This window comes from Ziziphus jujuba, chromosome 1 (assembly GCF_031755915.1).
Source record: "Ziziphus jujuba cultivar Dongzao chromosome 1, ASM3175591v1".
Taxonomy (NCBI): domain Eukaryota; kingdom Viridiplantae; phylum Streptophyta; class Magnoliopsida; order Rosales; family Rhamnaceae; genus Ziziphus; species Ziziphus jujuba.
In genome coordinates, this window is record NC_083379.1 from 24,175,367 (window position 1) to 24,191,486 (window position 16,120).

A 16,120-nucleotide genomic window follows, 5' to 3' on the forward strand; every position below is an offset into this window, starting at 1 on the left:
TATTTATGTAATTTTATATAATAAAATAATTTTATTCTAAAACTAATTTTATATAAAATTTTAAATAATGATAAATTGTTTTAGATTTATTATTTTCTAATAATTATATTGGATTTTAAATGATAGCTTGGTTAGTAATTTTTGAATATTTTAAATTGACAATGTATATTCCATAATAATTATGATGGATAATTTATATGAATTTAATTTGTAATATTTTGAATTGACATATTAATGCATGTGGAATTTTAATATGTGGATGCTTTTCTTTGTTTTTTTATTTTTTTATTTTTTTAGATGTTTATTTATCAACAAACACTTCCAGTTGATTTTTTTTTTAATAAAAAGAAAAAAAAAAGGCTTCATTATATCATTTTAATATCTAAACAAATTTTGATACATGTGCTCAATGAGTTAATGAGTTGAATAATAGGTTACATGGGTTTGAAGCTATATATATTAATACAAAAGCTTAATAGATTGTGTTTAAGTCAAAGAAGTTTCAACGAACATGATATAACACGATACGAACACAGCTTAACATGATACGTTGCCAGACCTATTTTAAAATAATAATAAAAATTCGACAAATAGCAAAGTTACAAATAGCAACCCAACATTCTTTTTTTTTTTTTTTTGGGCTAAAATATTGTAACCCAACATTCACACTTTTAGTATAAGTATGGATAATTTAAAAAGAAAATAAAACCCCTTTTTTTAAGTCAAAAATCATCCATCCAAAATAACGCTGGATCTACAAATTTTTGGATCCAGCTTTAACTCCAAAACCCATTCAAATTTGAAAGTCATGTCTACCTATAGCTATAACTACTAAAACAATTATAACTTTCTCTAAAAAATTTCAAAATTAAATTCTTCAAATTCTATGAAAAGTTTATTCCAAAACTTTTTTTTTATAGGTAACTCATTTGGTTATTAGTCCATTTACATAGACTAACCCCAAAACTATCCTCAATGATTGTTAAAGTCATCATCACCTATCCTATGGAGCTATTTGTACAATCCTTTCAACCTCAATAAGTCTAGATTATAGTCATATGAAAATAAATAATATAAAAAAATTAGAAGTTAAGAAGCAATTATGCCCCTATTGCATTTCAATTTCAAATAGGTAAAGAAAAAATTGTTTTTTCTTCTAATTACAAACAATATCACACAAAAACATTTGCAAAGTTATTCATACTAAATAGATTCTATAAACATTTAAAACTTCCTATTTTAAAATTTATAAAAATTGCAGGTTTTACGTCGCCTCTCCAATTTTTACTCCAAAAGTTAAGACTTTTACGACAATTTTGCATCTTCTTATAGAACCTCCAAGCATGATTAACTCAAGACTCCATTGCCTAGCTTTTTCCACCATTCTGTCATAGTTTTCAACAAACATCCATTTTTTGCTCAAATTTTAGGCCTAGTAAAATCCTATACAACACGATAATACGACACGAACCCACACGATAATTTACAGATTTGGAGTAACGATATTATGTCGGGTCTATGTCGGTGTCACCCAATAAGACCCAATAAATTAACATGTATTAACGGGTAAAACACGATAAACCCATTAGATCCATTAAAAAGGGATATTTTGGTAATTACATAAATTTTATAATATTAAAAATACTTAATTTATTGTTAAACATGTATTAATTTATTTTTTTAATTTAATTTTTAAAAAATCTAAAAGTAAATAAGAACCTTTGTAATTTTTTTTAAAAAATATTATTTTATTATTTTAAATCAAAGTGAAATTAAATTTTTAAATTTATATTTATTATTAATGGATTAACGAGTTGGATGACACGTTACACGAGAATTTATCGAATGGTTTCAGATTTATCTATTTTCACATTAAAGTTTAACAGATAATATTTAAGTTAATTTAATTTCAAACGAACACGATACAACACGACATAAACACAATTTAATACAATATATTGCCAGGCCTATCAAATTTGTAAAGTTTCCTTTCCTCGCAATCGGAGAACTGAAAATTACAACTATAAAGGGCAATCATCAACCCAACAGCCAGTAGAGTGAAACAATATGATGGTGACAAGCACTTAAGAAAATCCAAACTAACAAAAGTACGTTCGAGATGACTACAGCCCGACTTTCTCTGTTGTTTGACCATATAAAGAAAGACCCTTTAATCCACTGAGGAACTGTGTACAAATCTTCATTCTAATACTATCACATGGTCGAGTACCAAACTTCTCCTCATCGAAGAAAATTTCATCGAAATCACCAAAACCCACGTGAGAATGTTACATCTTGCTATTCTTATCATTTTATTCAATGAGTTGGCGTTCATGAAGTACGGGGACCATTGCCTATTTTAATAATAGGGCAACTTCAGCGTGTGATCATTATTATCCATCCAAGTATTTATTGTAGGAACGTATCTTTACCAACTAAATTAAGAAACACATAACGAAACCTTTAATTCTATTAATGGTGTGAGCAAAACTTTAGCAATATTCAAAATGAAATAAACAAATTAGTTGAAAATTATTCTTCAAGTACACAGTTTAAACCCTGATCAATTCGACATTGTTCACGTAAACAACATAGACATTCGAACTTCTCAACTATCACCCTTAAAATTAAATTTCCTTCTAGACTTTCAGCATCACATTTGGAATTACAAACAAATCTATATACCAATTGCCTAGTTGCTTCTATACTAACATTATTAGAACATGAGAAGGCCTTCATATACCCCTCTCACTAACAGACCTACTGGAATATCCCAAATGATCAAAAAGGGCACCGTGGAATTACAAACAAATCTATATACCGATTGCCTGGTTGCTTCTATACTAACATTATTAGAACACGAGAAGGCCTTCATATACCCCTCTCACTAACAGAACTACTGGAATATCCCAAATGATCAAAAAGGGCACCGGCATGGTTCGATTCCCCAAGTCTTTGCATAGTCTTCTATTGTTCTATCACTGCTAAATCTTCCTGAGCCAGCAGTGCTAAGAATGCTCATTCGAGTCCACTTCTCCTGATCAACAAACGTTTTATCAGCAGCAGCCTGCAATCATACTCAATCAAGTTAAATCATATACTACATTATTTTGTATAGCATAATTGCTTGCCGTTGGAGTCAGATTACCTGTGCCTCGAGATAGCCTCCAAAATCAGAACCTAGGAGATAGAAGTCCTTACCAACCTCCACAGTATCACATAGTGATTTAAAATAGTCTTTGAAGCCAAAATAACCATCTCGAACCATCCTATACATAGTATACAAGAATTTTACAATTTCAGGAAACCACCAGCTTGTTTTTACAAGGTGTAAAAATGAATCATATAGTTAACTGAAGAAACTCTAGACAAGACACAAACGTAGCATACTGCTGGTTATCACATACATAAGCCTAACAAATGCTTCTCTAGCCAATTCATCCTATCTGGTTTTAACCTGGAACTAACTAAATTGTGGTACAGCTTAGAATTAGTTTCATTCATAGACATTACCCTTTCTTCAATAAAATTTTGGGAGAGAGAGAGAGAGAGAGGTAGGGATGGAAAAAGAAGGGCATGTTTATATAGACCACTAAAACTGCAAGAACAACATTGGCAACGTAAATTCTAAGAAACAACATTAAATGAATCTTTACAAAAGATATTTCATATTACATTCCATCATATCATACAGCACTAACATGTTACTTTTAACATTCCAAGTTCTGTAACAAATTCATCATGACAAGAAGACAAAAATAAGTTGTCACCCGTTGTCACCAGACAATTGAGCATAAAAGGACTATTTTTAATAAATTTTGAAATGATTAAAGCATCTTATGGTTGAGAAGAACATATACAACAGCATTGACAAGATCCCTCACAAATTCCCTTTAGTCAGTTTTGAACTTTCCATTCAAATTCAAACATGTCCCATGGCAAGAATATTATTCAATCAGGATCATTAGAACGTTGACACATTAGTATCACTGTAACCATTCTTGTTTCTCTAGTTAAAAGGTTGTAAAAAATTGTTCATGAAGACACAATATTTCAATATAATGTAACTTTCATGCTGCAAGTCAAACCAGATTCCGATGCTAATTTCCTAGTATAGTAGACTTGACCATTTATGAAACATTGTATGGAATGATCATGACCAGATACCAGTGAAGTGAAAAAGGAAAATAGCAAATTGCACACCTTACAACACGAGCAAATTGTAGATTTACTTTAAGGTCTACTCCTTTTTCACGCAATACAGGGACATCATGCACCCTTGCACCAAACAAAAACTGTAGAAAGAAAAACTTCATCAGAAACTTGTCATTGTGTTACTGCTGGTAGTTATACCTTTGATGGTTATTTCTTATGAAACACCATCACAAGCACATAATGATTTATATACCAACATATGTAGAAAATGTTACAAAAAAACCTAGATGCTCCACAAAATAAAATACCGCACAGTAGGGTAAATTCAGAAGCATTGGACATCTAATTTTCAGTTTACTCTAAGCTGTTTGTATCCTTTCTCACAGACTTTTTGGCATCTTAAAGAAAATTTTGTCTACTAGAATTATTAATGTTTGCAAACTGCAATATCCATATTGGTTCAGTATGACCAAGTTATTTACATCCTAAAGAAAATTTAATCTATAAGAACATTTTTCTTACATTGTCCAATTCTATATCTAACAGCTAATACGAACAAAGTATAAAGTTTCATTGCTTAAATGTTTGCATTGTCATTTTCAGGGAAGAGGCCACCACTTTAGTTTCATTTATTCAAATGGAAAAGTTTTGCAAACTGAGAGCAAATCAAGCTTAATAATAATAATAACAACAATAATAATAATAAGAAAAAGGGATTTTCATATGGTTTCTTGAGGGCCTTTGGTCAATGGTATCATCTATATCAGTTCTATACCAAGCAATATATTCAATAACTGAACATCGCAATGCTACAAAATACCTATACCACAGAAAGACATAAAGCAAAATTTCCAAACCTAAGATTTCCTATTAAACATGACTAAAAACTGGTATATTGTATTCATCTGCACTTTACAAACCTAAGAATTGCTATTAAATGACTTAAAAAAAATGGTATATTTGTATTCATTTGCACCTTCCCCTACATTACTTCTCTTTGTTATTCTAGATATCCACAACTTCCTAGTTAGAGAAATTGGTGGAAGAATGAGGTGGCCTTATTTAGATTTGATGCAGTTTTACCAATAACGTTCTCTTAAAGATTGACATTTTCGTAATTCCTAACTACCAAGAGGTTTTTTAAAATTTATCTGATGTATATATCATTTCCCTTCTTGAAAAGGGAGAGTAATTAAAGACATTGGGTATAACTAAGCTAATGCAAAGTTAAAGAAGTTGAATTTGATCAGCAATTCCCATCATCTCATTCAGCTGAGATAAATCTATTTTCAGTTTATACAAGTTTTTCTCAGCCATTCTATTTTATTCTTCCAGAAGGTTAATTTTTGCACATGCCATATCCTCATTATCTTTAGAGAGAGTCTAAGACCTATAGTAGTCAAGTTTATAAGAAGTTTATATGACAGTTACCATGTTGTCTACACCAATTTCTTCAATAATTTCAACTGTTGAACCATCTTCTGTAGCTAAGAGTAGACATCCATTCATAAGAAATTTCATGCTCCCGGTTCCTGAAGCCTCGTTTCCTGCAGTGCTGCATGTAACTACCTGTTATGCAATGTTCATAGATTCTCATGCCATCATGCAAGTGTGAACTCTCTTAATGTCTTCCAGTGCCTATTTTTGGGTCCCCATCCTTGGCTACATATATTTAAAATGCATTTAATCTTAACTTAAAAGTTTTGTTTTTGGTGGCTAGACTATGCCAGAGCATATTAGCCCTCTGTTCAAGTTTTCAAACCGAAGACTTGAAACACCTCAGAATTCACAAGGCCAGTGCAATTAATTTTAAAGGTTATCAAAAATTTAACTTAATTATAGAGCATTAGCACCACAACAAAGAAGAACCCAGCATAGTGTACAAAAATTCACTTGAAATTCACAAGAAAGAAGCATTGAAATAACTTGAACAAATGCATCTATTGTAACCATCAATAGGATAACTTCATATTTCATAGCACCATATATAAGAGCTTTACAATCATGGTATCAAAGTATCATATATTTATTATTTTTTTTCACCAGATTTACCAATATATATATATACATATATTTTCACCAGAATAATGTAATTTATGCAACAAATCTGAAAGTGTGAGTCAAAACTTAATGTGGGCAAAGATACTAAAATGCATTTAGAAATCAACTCAAGATAGCTGAAAATGAAAACATGAGTTCCATCAATCTGCATGCTACAGAATAACAAACCTTATGTGCTGTGAAAGATCAGCCCCTGGTATCACCAATTCAGCAACAGATACATTATAATCAGGAATGAAAACCTGGAACAAGAAGGAAAATTAGTCATGGTAACATCAAAAACCAAATCATTGTGAAAGTGCTGGTGTGAAAACATCACTTTCATTATTTCAATCAATAGTGCTGTAAAGCAAAGAGAAGAGTATAGGCACTAGCTAGCTTTGCTGGTAAAAGTCTAAAAATTGACCAAAAACTTGGGATGATGGGATAATATCCACAGGGTCACGAGTTTTGGCATGAGAAGCAATGGTATAGCAGTCCTCACTCCACAGGCCTCTGGACCAGAGGGGGTAAAAAATAAAAAAATAAAAAAATAAAGAACAAAGAAAGCAGAGAAGAGAAGAGGAAGAGGAGGTAGAAAGGATTTCTCCTACCAATTTTAGAAGATCTCCAACATCACTGTCATTGTTAATTTTTTCAGCTACAGCATGCCAAAGTTTGATTATCTTCTTTGCAATCTCATATCCAGGAGCAGCTTTCCCTCCAATTATGCAGACACGAGGTACAACCTTTCTTCTGTCACTCTTCTCCATATTCTGTAACAAAGTGAAGGTAAATACAAGCTAAAAACAGATGGGTCCTTGAGAAAAAAATTATTCTATAGTACAACGCCTATTCTAATCACATTCACCATCCAAACACACAGGATTCTTAAGATGACATTAGATAAGTCAGAATGACTAATGGGCTCATGGTGATTAGATTTTAGGTTTCCTAAATGATTAGTGACATGAAAAGGAAGGTCCAAAATGGTAGCCACAGGTGGTGTGGTTGTAAACTTCTTGATTTAAATTTCAGTGACAAGATGATGAAAGAGACGAGCAAAATAAGGGAAAGAAATTGCAATCACACTGAGGTTCTAGAAAAAAAAGAGGCAACTGATGACTTTTGTTAGTTTGTTTAATATTACAGCTACTGATAATAGTTTTCACCCAAAGCAAATAACATTCACCTTGATACAATCATACCGATGGATAATCCCTAGTATATTAAGCAACTGTCTTTTGTACTCATGTATTCGCTTTATCTGCACATCAAACATTGCATCTAAACTGACCTGCATTGAGAGTGAGACAGTACCATTAAGATCACTAAGATGCTTCTACGAGCAAATACTAAAAAAAATGTGAATATTGAAAGTTTATATCTATTTGAAGAGGAAAAAAATAATAAAATAAAATAAATAAAAACAAAAAACCAAAAAATAGAAATATAAATATATAAAAAAAAACACAAAAAAAGAAAGGTGCTATAAATTTTAAACGAACCTTCAAGCCACTCATTGCTTCAATGTATTCTGCAAGCCTCATCTTATTTACCTTCCTAACCTGCAGCATGATATATGTATACAATAAGCAAATATCTACAACATGTTATCCATTTTACTTCTGGAGCAACATCACAGCTAGGAAGTACCATCTTCCATTCAAGTTGTAGATCAGGATTTGCTGCATATTCACGGAGTCCAGTAAGAAGCTCAACATCCCTGACCCAGGCTTCTGTTCCAAGCCATTTTGAAATAAGAGAAGAAAGACTGGGATTGCTAACCACAATCCAGCGACGCTGAGAAATAACACAAACAGTAGATTATCCAAAGGAAATGTATATCAGTTGCAACAAACAGTAGATTATCCAAAGGAAATGTATATCAGTTGCAAAAATTTTAACAACTTTAAGCTTCAGCTACCGATGTGCAAAAGGTCAGTTCTGAATTTCTTTTTCTCTTCTTGAAGAAAACACAAAGATCATTCAATTACAAAGGAATATATACCAAGTAACTACTAATAGGTAGGAGATACAAAGTCTTCCTACCTGGGTAACACCATTTGTCTTGTACTGAAATTTCTGAGGCCACAGCTCATAGAAGTCCTATTGATGCAGAGGTTTCAGATGATTTTATTGAGTAGGGTGAAGTTAAGAATCTTAACAAGGTAAAATGACTAATAAATATTACCTTGAATACATTTGCTTTTATTAATTCCAAATGTGCTCTTGAAACACCATTCACAGTATGGGAACAAACAATTGACAGGTTTGCCGATCTAATACTCTGTCAAATCAAATGGTGATAAGAACAACTCACTTTTCTTCATACGAAAAGCAAACAATGCTCAAATAAGCTTCATAAGCAATAAGAATCTTTTATAAGCATTATAAATACCTTTACTGCACCTTCCTCAACAATTGACATCCGGGAAAGTCGGTTATAATCCAAACCTATTTTCTTCTTCAACTCCTCCACGAAATTGAAATTTATTTCGTACATAATCTGGAGAAAGCAATTTAAGAAACTCTCTTAAGGAAATTACTGTTAAAACTACAATTCAAATAACCATTTAAAGTAACATAAAAATTTGATGGAAAGACAATTAGGGATGCCAAAATTCCCTGCAAAGTCCAACCTTTAGTGTTGGTTTTGGAGTTTTATCATGGAGAAGTTTGTTCTCGTGGAGGAGCAGGTGTTATACTTCCACCCCTAACACACCCCAATACATAAATACATCAAATGTGTTTGTGTATTTACATTTATATGTATATATTTACTTTTGAATATATGATACTACAAATAAAATATTACATTTTTACATTATGTTTGAATACAATGTTCTATCTTTATATTTTGAAATTAACATGATAATATTTTATACGTATTTAAATTATAAGCAAGGAAACATGGCAAAAATGGGGAACCTATTTCCCCACCACGAAATACATATGCCCACCCCAACTAATATGAAACAGGAATTGCATGGGGATATGGGACAAAATTTTGGGTAGACACGGGGTGGAGAGAGCATCCCTTACCCCTGCAGTTTGGTCATTCCTAAAGAAAATCTTGGTAATGTACCAAAGCAAACAGACAAGTGTGAGTTTAACAAGAATCTCAAAAAACTACAACTCAATTTTGTTTAAAAACAATTAATAAAGTAACAACTCTTCAACAGGTTAAGTTGGTCTAGGGATAAGCCTCTCACACCCACTCCTTTAGGTTGTGGGTTGGAGTCATGCCCCCTCCCCATTAGTTTAGAAAATATTGTAAGCCTGACCAAAAGAAAAATAAAATAAAATAAAATAATAATAATAATAATAAATAAATAAATAAATAAAACTTTTCCAAGAAAAGATATCAGTATACATTCTGCAGGAAAAAAGATATTACTGCTAAAGTGCTATTGTTAAACACACTTTTAAAATTCATCCTTAATAAAAATGAAACAAAAGTAGGCCAAGCTATTTATATGGAATTGAATTATATCTGAAACACACCTGTAAATGCCGGGGGAGAAGGCTGCCCAGTAAATCAACAGGGATTTTTTCCAATCCTTCAGCTATTACTGTGTGTGTTGTAAAAGAGAATATCTGGCAAACAATGTGCCACGCTTTATTCCAATCCAAATGCTCTTCATCAACAAGAATTCTCATGACCTCAACTATTGCAAGTGATGGATGGGTATCATTAAGCTGCAGAGCAACCTGAATAGGAGAAATAAACATACTCTAAGAGAATAGAACAAAGAAGGCAAATTGAAATTAGTATAACTGCATCACCGAAAGAGATTTCCATAGAAAACAAAAAACATATAGATCCTAAAATATATGGACTAAAAACCATGGTGTCACAAAGATTACAAAAAGGGTTGACATCATGAAATTTCCACACATGATTACATCATAGGTTATAAATTGAAGCCATAAATATTTAATAACCAGCAACATAATAAAATATCATTTCAGAAAGCAAATGAAACAACTTAATTATCATGCAATAGAATGATTGCATTTGCAGTTAATGAGCTGTCCAATACAAATAAGTAAAAATAAGAAACATTGAATTAGTACCTTTTCCGGAAACTCATCGAAGTTACTATGAGCATCTTTAAATCTACGGATTATATCTTGTACAGATGCCGACACAAAGAAATATTGTTGTTTCAACCGCAGTTCCTTTCCCTGCAAAAAAGAAATGTAAGACAACAGAGAGAAATATCACTACATGGGTAAGCAATGGTAAAGCAAGTCATTCTAATGGTTGACAAATTGTGTATTATAACATGCAGCATTTTATGAAAAGTGTATCATGTTTTTTAAGGTGTTGCATTTCATCAGAAATACTTTTCTAACTATAATAAATTAAAAATAACATATCTATGGGAGCATATTTTCATTATGCATAACATCTTCCAAAAGTGGAACAAGTGTTAGAAGTGCATTCGATTGATTCAATATCGATGAATCTAGAAAAGAGAGTTGAGAGTTGGAACGAATATATAATAGGTGTTAAAGATATGCATATTTTCATAATCCTTGTACAATATCCATCTTAAAAATTAGTAAAAACATCAGGAGAGTAAACTATTCACATTGTTATTAAATCAATATAAAGGTTCTATAAACTTCCTAAACAATTAAATGTTCGTATTTTAATAAATGTTTCATTTTTTATGCCTTCATAATCTTCATCATTAGATGACAAAAAATTTTTGGTGCCTATTTTTTTATAAATTTTTGCATGTTGTATTTATTGGTGTATTTTACATGTCAATACGAAATATATCATGCATCGTGTGATACATTGTAATCTGTGATACACTAATGTCTTGTATCATTTTTCGTCCCAAACAAAATGTAATGTCTAATGTATTGTATAATATTAACAAAAGTAGCCTCTAATATAATAGAAACCACACCTATCTTCTCATATAGGATAGAGAATTTTCAAACTACAAAATATAAGTTGACAAAAAGATAACAAACCAACCTGATAAGAGCGGTCATCAGGGTACAAAACACTACTTATACTTTCTGCTTTCTGTCTACTGACAACAGCATTGATGTAATCACCAGTATTATAAGACTCCTACATATGAGATATGTTGCGAAGAAAAGTTAGCTTTTCCAAATTTTCAAAAAATGCAAAAACCACGTAGCAATTCTCCATTTGTACCTGAATTGAAAATTCTAGAATAACAAAATCCATGGCCATCCATGGAACTGAACAGAGAAAAAACACTCAACCACATATTTTGGCAAAGATTTGAGGAGCAATAAAATAAATATATCTAATTGTTAGCACCTCTTAGCACAATTTAGGCTTGATTTGCACATTTGCATAAAATTGAATATGGACTAAACTTACCATATCATATTGATCACTTGGTTTAGCAGCCCAGAGGCGAAGAGTAATGGTATTCCTTGTTCCATAACCAGGAATCAGATTGTCATAAGCTACAGCTTCAACCTAGAAGTATGAACAAAAATTATTTAGCTTAAATGAATAACTATATTTGTGAAGTTTTTAAAAGACAAAAAGCATCTTCTGCGATATAAAATTAAATGATTCAAAGGATTTACTTGGAAGCACGAACATTTAAAAAGGTTCATTGCCTTACCATTTCTCCAGGGATCCAAACTTTATATATTTCTCCATTCAAAGTTTCATCTTCAACACTCCCATAGAACTTATCAATCCATACAATAGAGATTAGAAATGGATGTTTAAAGAAATAAGGGATGGTAAGGCAATGTTAAAGAAGATACCAGTAAAGAACGAAACAGAAAAGAGAGAGAGAGAGAGAGAGAGAGGATACAAGGTGTATAGTACTTGCAAACCTTCACTGGATATGTCAGATGAATCCGCTCTATCTCCCATGGATTTCCAAAGTTCAACCAGTAATCAGGTTGCTCGTGCTGGAAGCCATCCATTATGACCTGGCGAAATAATCCATATTGGTACCGTAGTCCATAACTGCAAAACATAAAACAATTAGTAAATTACTATTATAACAATAGCATGTAAAATTACATACTGATCAATTAATTCAGTTTCCCAAAACCACTACAAATGCAACCACTAAAAAATTAGAAGTAAAATGATACACATAAAACTTAAAAGTTCGAATTATGGGATTGTAGCAACTTTGGATGTTTAGGAGCATGTCCTTTTTATTCTGAATGAATATATGCAGTGCTGGTCAGGTAAGAGGGTCCAGGGGCTAATCCTAGACTTTCCACTCTTGGAGAAAGAAAGTTACCACCAAACTATAATCAATGATAACCAAAAAAAAGATGAAGAAATTACGAACTGAAATCTATCAAGTTCAACATAGAATAGCCATACCCCCAGGCAGGATAATCCAAAGTTGCTAGGGAATCCATTTGACATGCAGAAAGACGAGCTAGGCCACCATTTCCAAGGGCAGCATCTCCTTCCTTTGAACATAATGACAAATAGTAGATGCATGAAAACAATAATAAAGGAAACTACATATGAAGCTAGTAATACATGAATGGAGTGCATTAATTTGTAGTTTACAATCGAAACTAGTTAGGGTATTTTTTTCAAGTTAATACTTAGTAGCATGATACTCATACTGCATACCCACACACGTACAGAGCTCTGATTTTTCATTGGAGAATTATTAGTAATTATAGAATTTTACATCAATGCCACATTTCTTTGATGAAAAGTAGATACCAAACCAAAGACATGAAAAATCAAAATATTGGACAAAAGCAATTTTTATTGTTTTTCTATTCTATTTGTACATAGACCTTCAAATTATTTCATGTTTGCAACTACAGAAAACATGGACTTTTTGGCAAAGGTAATCCTTCTCACACTTGCCTCTTCTTTTCCTGTAACCCCCAGGAAGTATTTTCTTTTTGGCACAAAGGAATGAAAATAGAGATCAGAAATATTGAAGCTTTAAGGATTTACGAATGTTTACTTTTTGTTTGGGTTAATAAAGAGAGTGACATTTAAAAGATCAATCTGTAGGAAATTCATCAACAGGCATGCAAGTTGCACATGCACACACAAAAGTGAGCACGTAAGGGTGATTACCACATAAGTTGTAAGTAACTTTTTGCTTATAAAGGAAATTAAAGCAAGAATTTGACCACGTATGTCTCCCTGCCCAAAATCTATACAGTAGGCAAAATAATCATAAGTAGTGTGAATCAAATACAGCCAAAATTAACCAGATATTCCCGAAAGTATATTCAAAAAATCATGAGTGACAATTCCTTGGTTTCATTGAACTTCTTTTCAAAAGAAAAAGCAAGGAACAAAACCAGCTGTCAGACTAACCTGCTCCGCCAAAACTTCAAATTCAAAACCAAGCTGGCTTAATGCTTCTGCATATTGGTCCCTGATACCAAGATTGATGACACTATTTGACAAGGAACGACCTGAGATTTGAAATACAATATATTGTTACAGCCACAACCTTATCATAAGAAAGTACAGAAACATTTTTTATAAGACCACAAGTCTAAGCAGCTAGGTGTTTCAAATATCGATACAATACATGTGGAATAAAGGGAAGATATCTAGGATAGGAAGTAGATAGAACCAATTAACATGCAACCTATATTTGTGATCCCAAATCCCATGCAATATATAAAAATTACAGAATCAAGATTAGGATCATCCATCATAAGGAGAATGATTTTGCAGAACAATGACACTAATACAAGGAGAGAAACATTATGAATGTGCACATTGAGAATGTGAAACCATATGGGTAAGACAACACATACACGATGACAAACCAGAAGGCCATGAAGGATATTGTATGTTCAAAGAAAATGATAAAAAGGTGGACAAAGAAAATAATAATAATAATGATGATAATAATAATAATAATAAGAAGAAAGAACGAATAATCAAGGAAGAAGACAAAACCATATGCACCATTCGCATCAAGTGCTTCAACTTTATAGCAGGTAAAGAACATGAACATTTATGTTTTCTTTTTGGGACACACGACGAGACAGACAATCGGGAGATTTTGAAGCAATTTACCATATGAAGCCCCTCAATTGGCATAAACATGAGACATCCCAAAGAATTAAACACACTCTTTTATTATTTTGATCAAAATGATTGACCCTGAGATTGATGCATTAATATGCTTATAAAAGAATATATAACTCAAAATACAGCAAAAAAACTTTACATATAGCAGAAAATGGTTATAAAAGATTGATGAATTGAAATAATCGTCCATACGTCAATAGAGAATTAATAAAGAATTCGTAGAAAGCACATAAGTACCCATAAGAAACTCGAGTGAAAGGAAGTATATGCGCTTAGGATCTTTCCTCTTGAAGTAAATTTGAGTATCATGCCAGCGTTCAATCAATCGGTCTCTTACACTATGTGATAAGGCCTACAGGAACCACATAAACTAAACTTGTGATGCTAACTCTTGAGACATAAATCGAATGATCACTAAATAAACAAGCATCTTAGATAAGGTTCTCTTTACCTTTTCTGTACTAGCATCTCATGTAACTAAAATCACATGTTTGAGCAAATTTCAATAAATTCAAGACTGTAATAATAATGATTTGTATAGTACATAAACAAACATTTTCTCATTCAAAACCAAGTAAATTAGCGCATTTTCTTTCTGGCAACGACGCCAGCTCTGACACATTCTCACACATTGTGGTCCTTGCTTACCATTTTATATTTCAAATAGTTATTGATTTGAAATAACTGATACGCTACAAAGTACCTGATATGCTTCAAAGTCGTCGAAACTGAAACGCGACCTGGCCATCGTATACTCTACGTGATCAAGAATATCATTCTGAAGACTAATTGGGTCGTTCTTCAGAAACCTATCCATCAATGCAAACATTCTCTCCGCCTTGGCGCTCCGCTCTTCCGACGCCATTCCTAACCCCGGCCTCCTCACCACCACACCTCTCGTTGCAGGGCCAACTGAGACTGTGCCTTCGTCGCCGCCGATCGCATCCGTCAATGCGCTCTTGATCCTCTTCAAGCTCTCCTCATCCTCAATCTTGTTACCGTGCGAGTCGGTGACAAAAAACCTCTTGACGAAGAACTCGCCCTCAAATTCCACGCTGGCCTTGTCGATTAGGAGACCGAGGACCTTGAACACCCTGGTAATCACCTGGAGGAGGCCGATACGGTTCCGAGCACGGATCACGAACACGGTGGTATCTTCTGAGTCGGAGTTCTCCACTACGATTTCCGACGGGGCAGAGGCCGGTTCGCTAGTGGAAGCTCGCAAGGGCTTGGCTCCATGAGCAGAGTTGCAGAGGATTGAAGGTGGCGTGAGCGGCGTGAACCTTCTAGAAGGCGTTGAAAACGGGGAGAAAAGATTGGAAGATGATGGGAATGAGAGCTTGAATTGCTGAGAAATGGTGAGAAAGTGTAGCGAAAATGCAGACATTGCGGAAATCGAAAGCAGTTTTCAAAGGATTTGCATGAACGCGCATTTAGAGACTTAGCAAGAGAAAGAGAGATAATTCGTACATATGAAGAAGAAGAAGAAGAAGAGGTAAGGCAGGAAGAAGAAGAGCTTTGGCTGTCACGGTGGGAGTGAGCGAGCTTGGGAATGACGGATGGAAGTCAAAGTTGAAACTTGAAAAGCGAAAAAGGAGTTGAACTTTGCGAGCAAGCGGGGATTAGAAGTGGACGACCTCACGTGGTTCTTGTGCTGCTTGGCTTATGTCACCCTGTATCAATTGGACCATTTGACCAATGTCCCTGTGAGGCGGGTGTGTGTGTGTGTGTGTTCCATCCGAATGACTCTAACCATAAAAGGAAACAAATCCATGCCATCAAAATTTAAAATTAATTTGAAGTTACAGCTCTTAGCTTCTGAAAATATTAAAATATGGGTTAAATATGATTCGAAAATATTTA

At 33.1% G+C, this 16,120-nt stretch overlaps 1 protein-coding gene across 5 annotated transcripts; it reads right to left on the reverse strand.

The window, feature by feature from the left end:
• Window positions 1–2,508: 2,508 nt before the first annotated feature.
• On the reverse strand, window positions 2,509–15,905 carry LOC107425056 (uncharacterized). 5 transcript variants are annotated; one of them, XM_016034992.4, is made up of 22 exons: window positions 14,961–15,898; window positions 14,495–14,609; window positions 13,526–13,626; window positions 12,554–12,645; window positions 12,046–12,181; window positions 11,826–11,894; window positions 11,573–11,674; window positions 11,195–11,293; window positions 10,276–10,386; window positions 9,703–9,909; window positions 8,597–8,704; window positions 8,390–8,485; window positions 8,248–8,304; window positions 7,852–7,998; window positions 7,704–7,763; window positions 7,388–7,492; window positions 6,810–6,971; window positions 6,385–6,458; window positions 5,587–5,710; window positions 4,204–4,295; window positions 3,149–3,269; window positions 2,509–3,067 (listed from the first exon to the last, which is right to left on the reverse strand). In XM_016034992.4, exons 1-22 carry the CDS (start codon window positions 15,642–15,644, stop codon window positions 2,918–2,920), a joined length of 3,012 nt encoding a protein of 1,003 aa, XP_015890478.3. In that variant the 5' UTR covers window positions 15,645–15,898; the 3' UTR covers window positions 2,509–2,917. The 5 variants fall into 5 exon arrangements, 3 of the variants coding, with proteins under 3 accessions (XP_015890478.3, XP_024935423.3, XP_024935429.3); XM_025079655.3 differs by lacking the exon at window positions 7,388–7,492 and having other exon boundaries at window positions 14,961–15,901; XR_003058063.3 differs by lacking the exon at window positions 2,509–3,067 and having other exon boundaries at window positions 3,222–3,269; window positions 5,587–5,702; window positions 14,961–15,904.
• Between the last annotated feature and the right edge of the window lie 215 nt (window positions 15,906–16,120).